Consider the following 16,531-nt stretch of genomic DNA (forward strand, 5'->3'; position numbering starts at 1 on the left):
GATAATAATTAAAAGACAAGTCAAATTAAATGCTAATAGGTAATCTATTTCATTTCACTTAACTGTGTCACAAGTATTTTGCTAATTATTGAAAATAGACTAGTTTTATTAAAGTGGAACAGATGGGCTACACAATTTTAAAACTGCAGAGGGTCCATGAATATATCTTACAGTAATACGTTGAGACATATTTACAGAATATAATTTAGATAGAATTACTTTTTTCAATTATAATGGATAAAAGAAAGCAAATACAGCTTAAGAGAGAGCTTGGATATTTCTGGGGGGTCAATTTTTTAATTATTAATATAATTGGTGCAGGAATTTTTGTGTCCCCTAAGGGGGTGCTTGAGTACTCTTGCATGAATGTGGGAGTCTCCTTGTGTATTTGGGCTGCCTGTGCTGTGCTATCCATGACCAGTTCTCTCTGCTTTGCAGAGATAGGGATAGCCTTCCCATACAGTGGGGCTCACTACTATTTTATCAAGAGATGCTTTGGCTCCTCGATTGCATTCCTGAGACTTTGGACATCCTTGTTTATGGGCCCAGGTGTAGTTGCTAGTCAAGCTTTGCTACTCGCCGAGTATGGCATTCAGCCTTTCTTTTCCAGCTGCTCTGCCCCGAGTCTACCAAAGAAATGTCTGGCCCTGGCGGTGCTGTGGATTGTGGGGATTCTGAATTCTCGTGGTGTAAAGGAGCTGTCATGGCTTCAGACAGTGAGCACAGTGCTAAAGATGGGCATACTCGGCTTCATATCTCTCAGTGGGGTGTTTATGCTGGTGAGAAGAAAAAGAGAGAATATAGGAAGACTTGAAAATGCTTTTGATGCTGAGTTTCCAATGATCTCTCAGTTAACAGAAGCCTTTTTCCAAGGATACTTTGCATTTTCAGGCGGGGAATGCTTTACATATGTAGCAGGTAATTATCAAACTTCTGGGGGGAAATCAGGTCATGGTGATACAGTGCATGAATGAAATAAACATCTTTAATTGTATTTTGAATTAATATTAAAGATTTAATTATCATCCTTTACTTTCTCAATGTTTTTACCAATCTGGCAATTACTTTCATGGCAAAATTTGTCTTGTTGAACAATCTCTCCTTTTCCTCTTTCTTTTCTGGGACCAAATATTGGAGACTCTGAAATGAATCTAGTTTTCTTTCTGTGAATGTGTGAATGCTCAGGTTGTAGAAATAGTTGGCCCCTTGGAACTGAATTCAGGAAGACCAGATTGTGCTGGTGTAGTGACCATAGCACATTTAGGCTCTTTACTATTGTTGCTCATTCAATTTTTTGGATTATATTTTCTTATAGCGTTTTCCTTTTGTTGATGAATGTAATCTCACACCCTCCTCTCTCTGTCTCTGTCTCTCTGTTTGTCTCTCTGTCTCTGTCTCTGTCTCTGTCTCTGTCTCTGTCTCTCTCTCTCTCTCTCTCTCTCTCTCTCTCAGCTACTTGAAGTAGTTTCATGTTGTTTCCATGCCAGAGATGTCTCAGACTTACATAGCTGTCTCTGCATTAGAAGATCTAGAACACTGCTATCAATCTCTTGAATAATGTTGAATTTTGTTCAGACTGATGACAGTAAAGAGAGGGGGGCATGTGAAGATCCTTTCTTGAGGTTAAATCTCATGAAGTTTCTGCTCACTTTCTATTCCTATACTCTGAATACAGACCCTACTTCTTACTTGGGTTGCTTGGACATGGAGAAAGGATGCAAATGGAACAGGCATCATGAGCCCATTCTCTATGTCTTCAGAATAGAATCAGTGTGCCACAATTTGCTTCTTAGTGTGTGTGAGTATGTAAGGTGAATTTGTGTGTGTGTGTGTGTGTGTGTGTGTGTGTATGAGAGAGAGAGAGAGAGAGAGAGAGAAAGAATGCAGTCCAAAATTTGACACATAAACAATTTAAAGATAAATTTAAGATACATTTTTTTATTTTTGTTTTTCGAAACAGTGTTTCTTGTGGCTTTGGAGGCTGTCCTGGAACTCACTCTGTAGACCAGGCTGGCCTTGAACTCACAGAGATCTGCCTGCTTCTGCCTCTGGAGTGTTGGGATTAAAGGAATGCGCCACCAACACCTGGCTAAGACACATATTTTAAACAAAGATTGATGTTTCTCTTTTATTCATTATAGGAGAACTGAAGAAACCCAATAAAACAATTCCTAGATGCATATTTACAGCACTGCCTCTGGTAACTGTGGTGTATTTACTGGCTAACATTTCCTACCTGACGGTTCTGACACCCAGGGAAATCATCTCAACAGGTTAGTACCCAAATGACAAGACAATAAATAAAGTGCATTCCTTACAGTACAATTAATTGTCAGTTTTGCTATTCATTATGAATTCACATGATGATTATTCTATAGTGGGTCCACTTATTTTCAAATCTGGTTGAAAAGAGTATGATTTGGTTTATTAGCAAGATTCATGTACCAGCACAGTCTTGCATTTTATCATAGCCTGGGAAAGGTATGTAGAGTACCTGTAATGTCATAGATCAAATCCAAAACATTAATTATTATGACTATGGTTAGGGTTATATTGCTTTTGTGATCTCAGTTGAGTGACAAAATCAGTAACAGGATTTCAAAAACTTTCAAAATGTTTGCTTTTCAATAATTTCAGAAGCAGTAAGAAGTACAAATTTGAAATTTATGATATCAGTTGAATAAGGAAACACTGAATGTTAACTGATAACTATCATTAACATATAAAATAGTTATCTTAAAGTATTCTAAAATTTTGTGGTGGACAAGGGCCCTGAATATATTGAAAGTTCTTTAGAAATTATTATCTTACATCCCAAATTGTAGAATGAAAACAAAAAAAATATACCAGGTTGTAAAGGGAAGCCTTTTTCTTGAGAGAAGCCTTCCCACTAGCCTGGTTCTAGAGCCGCATCTGTCCCAAATAAACACACAGGAGGCTATATTAATTATGAAGCTGTTGGCCTTATTTGTTTCTTACTGGCCAGCTCTGACTTAAGTAATTACCCCATAATTGTTAATCTAAGTATTTCTCTTACCGGAGAACTTTCTGGGCTTCCTACCCCATGGCGTTACATCTTGACTCTCTGTGTTTCTCCTTCCCAGAGTCCTCCTGGACTCCTAGTCCCACCTATCTAGATTCCTATTGGCCGAACAGTGCTTTATTGACATAATCACAGGACTTCCCACACCATCTCCTCTTTTCTGTCTAAACAAAAAGAAAGGTCTTAACTTTAACATAGTCAAATTATATATAAAAGAACAGTTATCAAGTAAGAGCATAGTTACAATATTTTGCTTATCAACATTTAGCAAGATTTAAAGAAAGTATCATCCATCCCATCCTTGTGAGTCCAAAGTTCTATATGTAGCTTATCTTTTATCATAACTAAGGAAAACTATAATTATAACTATCTATCTTCAACTCCATCAAAGACCACAGAAGGATAATATATAAACACTAGAAATGACAGAGACATCTTGCCACCTGGACAGTCACCCAAAGTTCCTCTGTAACGTTCGGGCATCCATCTTCAGCCCATAGGCCACAGTGTGTCTGGAACACTTCTCAGTAAAGCAGGAAATTTTAAACTGTCCATCTGCATCAGCAGTCTGTCAGTCATTTTTCTGTGTCCTGCAGAAAGTCTCATAGACTCTTCCATGAAGCAGGAACCCTATAAGACTGAGTTCAGCAGTCACTTTCCTGTGTGTCCTGCATGTCCAGATTATACAACAACAGTCAAGCAGTATAGGCAAGAGCAGTTTCTTGCCCAAATGGCTAATCTTGCCATGTTGAAAGCAAACTCCATAACAAGTTTCTTCAATGCCCATCTTCCTCTCAGACGTAATTGGTGCTGCCAGGAGCAGACATTTCTCATTGTCAAGAAAAACCCTAAACCATTTTAAATGCCATTTTCTGAAGGTCTTTGAGAGGTTTGAAGACTGTTTATCTATCTCAAATATATTTCTGTATATCTAGAAAACCTAGCTTACCTAACTATAAATTCAGACTATTATAACTATCTATAGTCTGTATTTAATTATGCATTATGTTTTAAAAGATCAGTATAAGCGCAATACTTAATCAAGAGGAGAAATATACCCATCACAAAATTGACCTTGAATTAGTATCAATAAATGAAAAACAATACCCATACCATAATTCCCCTTTTTACCATTAAAAAGAGATTGGTTGTGATCATTAGCCAATTATAAACAACCCCATTTAAATGAAAACAGAGATTTATAAACAAGATGGGAATTAGGACGTCGCTCATTCCAAACTGCTTCATGCTGGAAGGGGGCGCTGTTCATACCATGGGGATCATGACAAAACTCAGAAACATATATAAGTCCTTATTTTCAGGGTCTGTGAAGCTCCATCATCTTAGCTTTCTCAATTGTTGAAACACCTGGTCCACTGCTTTCTGGGGTCTTGGTTCATCAAACCACAGAAGCCTGGAAGGAATCCTCAGCTTTTCATTTTCTGTAGAAACATAAATGAAAACTCCTTTTCTAAGTAACATATCCTTATACTTAAATTTTGAAGTCAAAGCCGGGTGTTGGTGGCACACGCCTTTAATCCCAGCACTCGGGAGGCAGAGGCCGGCAGATCTCTGTGAGTTCGAGGCCAGCCTGGTCTACAGAGCAAATGCCAGGACAGCCTCCAGAACAATACAGAGAAACCCTGTCTCGAAAAATCAAAAAAAATTTTTGAAGTCAAGGCATTTTCAAAAGATAGAAGTTGGATTAATTCAGCAGCATTTATAATCAAGTGTACTTTAGCAGCTGTTCCTGAGCAATCAAAAAACTGAAAAACACAATAGCATACAGTATCCAGACTCTCTGTGTATTTTCCATCTTTACATGGCTTATTTATTTATCTATTATTACTTTATTTCTTTTGCTTTTATTTATTTTTCTCTGAGGCAGGGTTTCTCTTTGGAAATCTGCCTGCCTCTGCCTCTGCAGCAAATCCTACCAGCGTGCGCTACCACAGCCAGCTTCTCTATTATTTACTACTTTGCCGTTTCATTTTGTCTCTCAATCTTACATATATTTTTAAACACACTGTAAACCTTTAGAAGTTTTTCTTCATCCAAGTCTGACTTTACTGTAAATCTTTATGTTTTTCTGGCCACATGTCTTATCTGTTAAAACCGTGGCTGTTTTAAACTGCCGTTTTTCCAAGATGGCGGGCGTAAGTGTGACTCCAGCTGCCGACTTGGAGATGTGGTCACTGCCACTTCCAGCTGTGCTTACACACCTTTCAATTGTTAGCAGAGCCTCTCAAAAGAACCTTGCTGGTTTTTTTCTTTTTCTTGCTTATGATGAGCCGTCAGGAAGACTCCCTTAAGCGAATCGCATGAGTCTCTGCTTGTTGCTAGCTATACAGAGCCCACCTGAGAAAATGCTGCTACCAAAAATCTGTGCTTCTCTCCGTTCTTCTGTTTCTAAAATTCCTTTAAAGCTTTTGTCATTCTGCATGGAAACTCATGATCCCACTCCTGATGACCATTTTGTAAAGGGAAGCCTTTTTCTTTAGAGATCTTCCTGCCAGCCTGGTTCTAGAGTCGCATCAGTCCCAAATAAACACACGGGAAGCTATATTAATTATGAAGATGTTGGCCTTACTTGTTTCTTACTGGCTAGCTCTGACTTAAGTAATTACCCCATAATTGTTAATCTAAGTATTTCTCTTACAGGAGAACTTTCCGGGCTTCCTACCCCATGGCGTTACATCTTGACTCTCTGTGTTTCTCCTTCCCAGAGTCCTCCTGGACTCCTAGTCCCACCTATCTAGATTCCTATTGGCCCAACAGTGCTTTATTGACATAATCACAGGACTTCCCACATCACCAAGTAATGTGATACTTGCTTATAGTTCACAATATGAGAAGCTGTGCCAGGATATAGCAACATTAAAATAAGCCTTCATATGTATATAGATCATGTATGTGTGTATGTATATATGTATATATATATATATATATATACATATATATATATGTATTCAAGTATGTTACACAAATTGAAAGACTATCATGAGATAAACAAGCACCCTAATCCCTAAATTGAATAACAGATTCAAAGGATAAAAGAAAATAGGGGCTAAAAAGTAAAACAAGGAAAATTTAATACCAGCAATTTTCTTACACCATCTTTCAACTTCTAGTTATCACATTCTGAGATAAATTTACTACCAGGTATTTTGAAACTAATCCATTTTTAGCAACTGTTCTTATTTTGGTGAGTATCTGACACATTGAAGGTCAACCTAAGGGAAGTTTTAGAAAACACACTATTTATTGATGCGTAACTACATATTTACATAACATTGTGTTGTGGTTTGTTATATTGTATTGAATGTGTAATACTAAGATCATTACTCTCCACAAACACGATCCTTTATCTATTCGTAGAGCATTCAAGCCTAGTAAAGAGTTTAACAACAGAAAACTGCCTGAACTGGAGTGTGACTGGTCTAGAACTTTCCCTGTGGTGTGTTATTTCAGGGATGACATGTTTTGGGTCTAGGTATCCTAGTGATGAGAACACAAAATGGAACCAAGCTTCTGTGGGAACAAACCAAATATCCCTGGACAAACCCAGGCAGTGAATCATTAACTGCTTTGACTGTGGGTGTCACCAAGGCCAATGACCATCTAGAATTGCTGCTGCGATTTACTGAAGCTTGTGTTTATTATGCCTGATAGTTCTCTGGCCATAATGAACATTTATATGTTGTAAAATTTTCTCTGGCATGTTGTAGTAGTTGAAATCTTTGTATAGGAAGCATAGTAGTCGGGACTTCGGTGGGAAACTTGGAAAATTTCTGACTAATGTTACTGGCAATTTGGTTTTTACTGTTTCCCTTTTGTGGCTTCTAATTTTCTGATTTAATTTAAACTACAAATTACTATATATAAGTTTTAACACCTATTATTTTATATTTTATTAGGAATCCAAATTAAGAAAATATTCGGAACCGTTTGTAAAAATGTAGAATTCTGGAAAGTCATTATATCATCAGCTATGGCAGCAAAATTAAAGATCATTAAAATACTCATTAGTTTCCAGTAAATGACACAGGTAAACCTGTATAGTAGATGACTCAGAGACTTTTAAAGGTCATGTTGTTGGTGGGTACTAAGAGGACAATGGTTATAAGGTATGAATGATGAAAATGTCAGGCTCTAGATCCTCATAGGAAATAACTTGTCAACAATGGCGGTCAGTTGGGATAGGACTGTCCGTGTTTTGTTACTGATTGTTAATACTAAATTTAAATAGGTACATGACTTATATAACTAGTTTGGAAAGTTATCAACACAGGAAATAAGCACTTAATGTTATTAATTTAAAGGGTGGGGGCATATTTTGTCAATGGAACATAACAAAAAGACCTGGCAGGAAATAAGAGATTTTTCTAAGACAGTATGAATTGGATGTTACATTTTATTCAAAGCACAGTGTAAAAAAGTTATGCCAACTTGCTATATTAGTTCCTGTGGTTTATAAAGAATAGAGCACTAGCAGTCACTAATGTGTAAGGTGTTCAATACTTAGTGTCAGATTTCTGACCCATCTCCTCACTTACTGTTCCCTTAAGGGGAAAAGTAAAACACACATTGTTGAAAGTTCTACAAAGAGTACCCTGTTAGAATGAGGAGTGTGAAAATAGCCTTGTAAGGATTCCTGGGTTCACCATTTTCACCCGAAGAAACAAAAATCTTCCAGAAATCCTGCTGAAACAGTATTCAGAGTGCCCACACAGTGCTCTAGAGGCTTCTAAGCCACACTAAAACCAGGACATTAACATATAGCAAGACAATGTAAAATGTAAAGCATTTTGTAAAACATGAAGAGGTTATTTGGCGACAAAAGTTAAGGCTTCCTTGTTCAGGCACAACAGGTAGGAAGCTTGTCTCAACTGCCAGGTATGTTTAAGGGGATGGGTATGTAAGTAAATATTTTAAAATTAGTATCTGATACATAGATGCATTCATTTTTCAGAGGGTAACTTTGTAAAATTACCTTCCAGTGAAGAATGTATGCACTCACAAGTCCCTCTTCAAAGTCCTACTTTTGGTGGTTTCCTTGGTGGGTAACTGTACAACTATTAAGAACTGAACATGTGATGGGTTAAGTCAAATACTTAAATGATGTCATTCTTTGAGGTATCATGTCTAAGTCATTTTATTTTCAATGATATTTTTATTTAGTCATTTATTTTTTCCTTCTCTTCCTTTGGATCCTCAGGCTTGCTATATGCCCTTAGGTTGCCTGCAATAAGCTCCTTCTGCCCCCTGCTTTCCAAGTTCTATCATTACAGGTGTGTTCCACCAAGCACAGCTTTAAAGCACAATTTCTATCAGCAAAAACACCTATCTAAAAAGTTACAAAATCTATCGGTTCAGAATGAGTACGTGATTTGTGTTTAAATAACAAAATGGTGGGAATGATCTAAAATACTTATATGGATGTATACGTACATATAATCAAAATATGCTAAAAAGAGAACAAAAGCAAATGCAAGCACTCAATCACAAAAGCATTTATTTTTTATTTCAAGTGTTCATTTTAAATTTTTATCAAAGACATATGAAGTAGTTTTAAATGTAATAAATGTGGAAATGAGTAAAAGACAGACAACACTCACTTGTGGAATAGAAATGGAGATCATTTAGGGAGGAGTTATTGTTAATTTTTCCACTCACTAATGGCAGAGCTATACATAACCTGCCTCTGGTTGTCTTAAATTACAGTTGTAGACCACCCACCAAGAATCTAAGTGAGATTTCCATTGCAGTGTGGGGCAAACATTTCTAACTCTATCTGAAAGTATACAGCATGTAGTGTGAGTGTGCTCCAGCAGCAAGACATTACTTGAAATGAATTGGAGCTGCAGCGTGAGGAGGGGCTCTTTTAAATAATACCCCAAATTGTGGGATATTCAAGAGAAAAGTGATGTGGCATCAAGTCTTTCTAAAATGGATTAATAACTGGGCATGGTGGCATGTACCTGTAATCCCAGAACTGGGGAATTGAGACATGAGGATCATGAGTTTGATGCTAACCTGAGCTACACAGTAAGTTCTAGGACAGTTTGAATTACATAGAAAACCCTATTTCTAAACAAACAACTTTTGAAAAGTCTTATGGTTTGTTTTGGCACAGTATACTGAAGTCATAGGGTCTTTCCCAGAAACCAACTACCTATGTACAAAATGATGACTCAGAGGACATCTGCTTTCCAAGGACAGACAGGCTCTTCCATTCTATTGAAACCTGAAGACCTGTCAATCTGTTAGAATGCTCTGTCCTACAACACATATCTACACAGTACAAACTTGGCTCAAGAAAATTCCCACAAAGGATGGATATTGGTAATAACAACTGAAAGTTTAAACCACTGTTCATTATATTTCTTCACCTTTAATCGCCAAAGGAATACAAAAAAGAATGTTTTGTACAAATTGGTCCACTGTAGTGGTTCCCAACTTCAATATCATCAACATTTTAGAGTGTCTGATTTTGTTTTGGGGTTGTGGGTATTGAACCCAGTCCCTCACAGATGATAGACAAGTGTTCTGACATTGAGATAATTCTATGAAGCTGTCCTGACCATCACCAGAATCAATGACTGCTACACACTATGATGCTAACAGCAAACTCCTACCTGATTTATGGAATATTAGACAATCGCCCAGACATTGTCACATTGACTCTTAAGGAGTAAAGTCACCTGTAGCTGGGAACCACTATTCTGAAGCTTAGACAAGCCTACATAAGTATTTCAACTATTTGTAACATGTATATTCGTCTTCTATGTACTTTATGTTGTACTATAATTGGGTGTCTCTTTTCTCTGCTAGCAGTGCTCTGCTGCACTTTCTGACTCTGGATCAGTTTGTATGCTAGTCTAAGACAATAAGCATGCCTTCATTATCTCATCTACAAAATTTCTTAAGTACTTATTGAAAAGTATCTATTGTGCCCATCAGTGATTGAATTAATTATGAGATATATATATATATATATATATATATATATATATATATAAGAAAGGAGGTATCTCTGTCTTCATAAAGTTCCTGGTCTTTGGAGGAAGACATTAGAAACAACTTTTCATGGAGTAGTGTGATGAACTAAAGGAATATAAACCTAAGATACTAAAGTGTGAAAAAGGAATAATAGCGTTAAAATCTCATCTTAGATCTTTAGATTTTGTTTTCTTTGTGAAATATTATTGTTGAATGTTCTACCATTAGATTTTATGTCTCAATATACTTGATTTATTTGTATTTTTTCTCTGCAGATGCTGTGGCTATTACATGGACTGACAGAGTTATCCCACAATTAACATGGACTGTTCCTTTTGCTATTTCTGCCTCATTGTTTAGCAACCTTGTGATTTGTGTACTTGAATCAGGAAGAGTGTTATATATTGCAAGCGAACAAGGCCAGCTGCCCTTGATGTTTAGTACTCTTAATGCTCATTCATCCCCCTTCATAGCTGTACTTCTAAATGTCAGTATGGGATCCATTGCAATTGTCTTAACAAACTTAATTGAACTGATAAACTATCTTTATTTTATGGATTCCATTTGGACTATGTTATCTATGATAGGAATCCTGAAACTGAGGTACCAGGAGCCCAATCTACACAGACCTTATAAGGTAAAAATGGGCTGGGTAAATTTGTTGTATGTGAAGCATAACTGTATTTGAACAATATAGTCAGAAAATGCAGGAGTAGATATGTTATTACTCAGCAATTTGCTAAGCAAATAACAGCAATCTGTCTTCATTTTCATTTTAAATTTTGGTTAATTGGTTTTACTCAATAGAAATCTCCTCAATTTCTTCCTGAGTTTAGGTAAATCAAAAGTAGGTCTTTAGGTGAGACACAGGGTGTTATGAATCTTTTGACATGGGATATTTCTTTGTTTCGTTATGTTCTTACCTGTGCATGCCATTATCCTCTATAGCCAAGAACAGATTTAACAATTGAGAAATAGATGCTATTCTGAAATCCCAATGTCTCTTGTTTAACAACAAATTTTGTTTCTTCAACTTTTGTACTTGTGACCTTTAATCCTAGATGAGGAAATAGTTCTCAGGAGAGGGGATGGTTCTTTAATCCTAGAAAAAGATATATTCTTTGAAAGGTGTTTGGGATCTTCACTGTGTCCTAGAAACTCCTTCTGAATAATCCTTGCTATCTATGCCCAGGGTGGTTATCACATTAGCAAATGTTTGAGACTATTTCCTTTCATTAAAATTCAGAAATAGTAGGTCATTCTCTCAAACCAGACTATCACCAGCAGGAGTCTTCAACACTTCTTTTGGGGCATTTTTCTGAGTGCTGGGCATGTCTGCATAATAAAGTATCTTATTTGGTCTGATTTCATCATTAGCATAGTACTTTTGCTTGTGTAGATATGTAGTTGTCACACGTGAATTTTCACATCTAATAACTTCCTTTAATTATGCCTTTCCAGGTGTTTTTGCTGTTCCTCTTCATAGCAATGGCCATCAGCCTGTGCTTGGTCTTGATTCCCCTTGTCAAGTCTCCAAAGATGCATTATATCTATGTGCTTCTCTTCCTTCTCAGTGGACTGCTGTTTTATGTGCCATTGATTCACTATAAAGTGAAGCTGGTTTGGTTTGAGAAAGTGACCTGCTATCTTCAATTACTGTTCAACATTTGCATCCCAGATGCATGTGAACAACAGACATCAGAAATATAAAATTAAAAAATAATAAGCTTTAAAAATCAAGTTCCAAATTAACTGAAATAATGTAAATAAAAGTATGAAGGAGTGCCTGTTTTTAAAATCAGGAAACAATTGTTGCATAAACCAAAGCTCTGTTTTGATGAGGAAAATCTCAGTTTCTGTAGCTCCATATACTAATGATATATTTTTCATTCTTTTGCTTATTCTTTAGAACTTACATTTTCTATTGAGTTTATAGTTTTGTTAAAATCAAAGTTAATGATTTAAAAATTTTGAAGTATTCTCTTTATAATTTTTGAGTCTTTATTTGGTGAAGACTTAAAATAAAAAGATCACGTTTATATGGTCTGTTTGCACTTCCATGTTAGAGTTGTCGATTTGATCTTACCAAGATACCTCTCCTCTTGTAAATTGCACCTTCTCCTTTCCTCAGCCTGTCTCTGTGGATCTTATTCATTCATTTCTTGTAAGACCCACCTGGATAACCTCAATTGACCTACACCACTGTAAAGGTTTTATACCAGGGATAGACACAGTATGAGGTACTGAGTTACAGCTTTGATATGTAGAGTATAAGCAATTCTTCTAAAACAGGTCCCTACACATCCCTGCCCTTGTTGATCTTCTCTAGGGAGCTTGGTTTTCCTTCTTCTCATGGCCACCAGCATTACCAGTGCTCTGAATGGTCCCTGCTCATGATTCCCAACAGTTGTTTGTCATCAGTTCTTTCTTTGGCAATGAGCAAGAATCCAAGATGTTTGAGGCCAGCCTGGTCTACAAAGTAAGTGCCAGCACAGGCTCCAAAGCTACACAGAGAAACCCTGTCTCACGAAAGGCACTATTTTGAGAGATAATTGAGTATTTAAAAGGTAAGGTCTAACAGGAGTCATTGGAGGCACACCTTTGAAAACAATAGGTAAACAACACCCATTCTTGCTACTCTGTGTTTCCTGTTGCCATGTGATGCAGAATATTGTTAATTAACACACTGTCATCATGATGAGGCTCTGTCTAACCTGAGACAAATGGAACCAGTCAACCCTCTGAACCCTGAACTCTTTGAAACAATGGCCCAAAGGAAATATTCATTCTTTGAACTGCTAATCCCAGATCAATAAAAAGTTAATTTAGCAAGCTACAAATATATACTTACCTATAACTAGAGGTAGATCCAGTTCCAGGAATCTGTGTAGATCATCCAATGTCAACTGGTCTCCATGACTCAAAAAAATCACATGAGGAATGGCTTTTCTTTTTTTTATGTTTTTATTACTTTACTTTTAAATAGCTTGCTTCACATGTCAATCCCAGTTCCCTTTCCCTCCCCTCCTCCCGCACCCCTCCACCATCCCCTCAGTCTCCCACCCTATCCCCACATCCTTCCACATAGGGGATATCCCGACTCTGTCATTTTGCTCAGAGCAGGGTCCAGGCACTCCCCTAAGAGTCCAGGCTGAGAGAGCATCTCTCATTGTGTTATGAACATAAGTCCATTTGTACGCCAGGGATAAACACTGATCTACTGCCCAGGGCCCCATATGTTGCCCAGGCCTCCTCACTGACTCTCACACTCAGGGGGTCTGGATCAGTCCTACGATGGCCTCCCAACTGTCAGTCTGGGGTTCAAGAGCTCCCTCTTGTTCAGATCAGCTGTCTCTGCTGGTTTTGCTAGCCCATTCTTTGCCAATTTGCTCATCGCTCCTCTCTCTCTCTGTCACTGGGTTCCATGGGTTCAGTTCAGTGTTTAACTGTGGGTATTTGCCTCTGCTTCCATCATTCACTGGATGAAGGTTCTAGAATGGCATATAGGGTAGATGTCAAGTTCATTATCAGGAATGGGCATTTAAGGTAGTCTCTCCACTATTGCTTAGCTTGCCAGTTGGTGTCATCCCTTTAGATCACTAGACATCTCACTGGTGCCAGATCTCTCTTCTAACCTATGACTCCCTCTATTTTGGTATTTCTCATCCTGTTCTCCCCCTATGGCTTTTCTATATCCTGAATGCATATTATAACCCAGATACTGGGGAAATTACTTCGTGTTTCTACCTCACATTAGCCTACATCTCAAGTTAATGTTCTTATCACATTTCAATAGACACATAAAAAGAAGCATAGGCACAAACACATCTAATGACAATGTCTAGAGCTGTGGTTTGAACTCATGCTGGCTGACTGAGGACGGGTGATTTGCAGTCACTTTCCCAGAGACTTTGATCTATCCCATGAGCTTTATCCTGGTGTAATGAGGAAAGTATTTGGTTTATATGTCTTCAAAGATTACCAATGTAAGGTTTCAGTCACATGGAAAGATATCACACTGAGTGAATTACATATAAGGACAATATTTGTTGTATACTTACTAGGAGCTACAGGCAAGATCCGGGGCCTGGAGCTCTTGTCCAATGAATAGCCAATAGCATGAGGCCATATTCAGAACAGAAATTCATCAGAAGAACCATAGGGCTCCTGCTTTATTCCCATGAGTTCCCAATCATGCCATTAGCACAAAGCCTATATTGAAGGTCATATAACCTTTGTTAAAAGAGATCCAACATCGTTAACTTTTATTTTTCTGTACCATGCTCTGTTCTCCTCTTTGTGGAAACACTTTTCTTCTGCATCATTGAGGCACTTGACAGGCTTGAGTGTTGCTGTCATTGTTACTCTGCTGCATAAGTTGGATACTGATGCTGCAAGCTTTTTGCTACTGTCCTGAGATTTTTGTGTACTCACAGATCAGGATAAGAAGGACTAACATTCTACAATCCAACCAGTATGAAGTCAGAAACACTTCACTTGCTTATAAAGTACATAGCTACTGCAGCCTGGGATCTGGTAATAAATGAGATGGAGAAGAATAGAGTTTTTTCCAAGAAGCTCATCTCCCTACACCAGCTGAAGCCTGCAAGGACTGGGTGCTTCCACCAGTTATGGTCACTCACATCTATGCAAACAGAATTAGCTGAGATTCTCAAATCCACTCTTAAAATCAGATTCCACAGATGTCAGGATCCTTAGTTCAGTTTTCTGTGCTCTCATCCAAGAAAGGAAGATTCTAGTCCCTCCCTTAATGATTTCCTTTCCTTTCCCATAGTCCTTTTCCTCAAAGTTCAGCTGGCTGCTGCTTTAGTTCTTTGTGAGAGATGAAGTGGGTCAGAGGCATGAGCCATAGACCTTCAAATATCCCCACATTTACAATTTTACCTTAATAGCATTAAATTTATCAAACTACTTTGTAAGTGTCAAAAACATTATTTCCTTTTAGTTTATTACTCAACTTGTTGGAGCATCTATGCACATAAGAAATAAATAAGGAATAAATACTACATATGTATCACGTATAGGCAAGACTATTGGAAAAGCAAGCCATACATACTGCTTCTACACTTTGGGTTTTGTTTCTGTCTCAAAATTATAGTTCCTAGTGCTTAATAAAATTTGAAGCTACAATTCTGTTTTTAAATATTATATTAAATCTCTTCACAAAGTTTTGAGAGCTGCTTCATTTTTCAGGTTGTTTTTGTTGTGTTATGCTATCTTAATACAAAAACTGACTTGTTTTTGTAAATCCCTGTATTGGTTTAGTTACAAATATTTTAGTCTAGTAATTTGGGATTCTGAGTTGGAATAAATTATAGTTCTTTGGCCAAATTACTTATATACTTTTTGTATATACCTACCCCAAAATATAAATTAACATATATATATGCTTACATAAACTAATTAATTCCCATTATTTTCCCCTTCTCATTTTTAATGAAGAGGTATTCTAAGACTATTCACATATTTCCTAGACCTGGTATTAGCTCATTATGCAAGGTTTTCACTTCATAAAATTCACTTTTGCTTTTGGCTTCAGTTATCTAAGGAAACTAAGTTTCCATCACATATCCTAGATTGAGCCATAATAGTGACTGTGAGACCTGAGACCATGCCCTATCTTCTCCACAGTTCCTAAGACTATTAAAACTTCCAAGATGTAAGATTAGAACCACCATTATTCACCCCTTAGGTGGAAGATTCTAGTTCAGCATTCTTTACGAAGTTGAAAAATCTCTACAAAGCCAGAAGTCATGTTGTCTTTTACAACTGGAGCTACTTCTCTTTCTTCCTTTATTTCAACCCATGGGAGTTCACTAGCATGTCTTGTAAAGCAAGTATCATTGTAACAAACTCTGATTTTTATCATGTAATACCGTGCTTTCTCCTTTTTGTTGATCCCATAAGATTTTCATCTGTAGAATCCTTGGTTTTATTTAAATTATTGATGTAATTTTTCTTTTAGTGCTATGAATACACAATCTCACTGCATCCTAGATGTTGACATCTCTGATAAGAGCTGTGTTCATCTCATTTAGCAGGATAAGTTGAGTCATGCCCTGGGCTGCCCTCAGCATTCTGTTACTACTTCACATTTGTCTGTTGGATGTAAGTGTTATGGTGTGGACCTCCATGAGTTTATTTCACATTGAACTATTTCACCATGTTGGATTTATACTTCTTATATTTTATCAAACAGGGGTGATACTAGATAACATTTTTTTCAATAACCTTGTCCCTACACTTCAAAATTTTTAAATTTCTTCTTTATTTGTCCTATGCTCCTGCACTAATAACTCACTAATGTTACTATATCCATTTCCATGTTTGCAATTTTTTTCATAAACTGTTAAGATCCTCTGTGAACCCTGCCCATTTAACTTACAAAAGTACTTCTCCACTCCTCAGTACCCTTTGGTTCCTTATTACAATTTCTCTCCATTTGGTGTTCTTACTTTACTATTT

General features: G+C 37.1%; 1 protein-coding gene across 1 annotated transcript; it reads left to right on the forward strand.

Moving 5' to 3' along the window:
• Positions 1-233: 233 nt before the first annotated feature.
• On the forward strand, positions 234-11,755 carry LOC121139013 (solute carrier family 7 member 13-like). Its single transcript, XM_040741994.1, has 4 exons — positions 234-918; positions 2,142-2,273; positions 10,321-10,682; positions 11,507-11,755. Exons 1-4 carry the CDS (start codon positions 234-236, stop codon positions 11,753-11,755), a joined length of 1,428 nt encoding a protein of 475 aa, XP_040597928.1.
• Positions 11,756-16,531: the final 4,776 nt, after the last annotated feature.

This window comes from Mesocricetus auratus, unplaced genomic scaffold (genome assembly GCF_017639785.1).
Source record: "Mesocricetus auratus isolate SY011 unplaced genomic scaffold, BCM_Maur_2.0 Super-Scaffold_6730, whole genome shotgun sequence".
In the NCBI taxonomy this organism is placed as follows: Eukaryota; Metazoa; Chordata; class Mammalia; order Rodentia; family Cricetidae; genus Mesocricetus; species Mesocricetus auratus.

Bases quoted from the DNA above. Each gene is read 5' to 3' on its own strand.
- LOC121139013 (XM_040741994.1), top strand. From the start codon at position 234: ATGGATAAAAGAAAGCAAATACAGCTTAAGAGAGAGCTTGGATATTTC. The intron at 2,274-10,320 runs GTTAGTACCCAA...TTTTCTCTGCAG, and splicing joins CAGGGAAATCATCTCAACAG to ATGCTGTGGCTATTACATGG. The intron at 10,683-11,506 runs GTAAAAATGGGC...ATGCCTTTCCAG, and splicing joins ATCTACACAGACCTTATAAG to GTGTTTTTGCTGTTCCTCTT.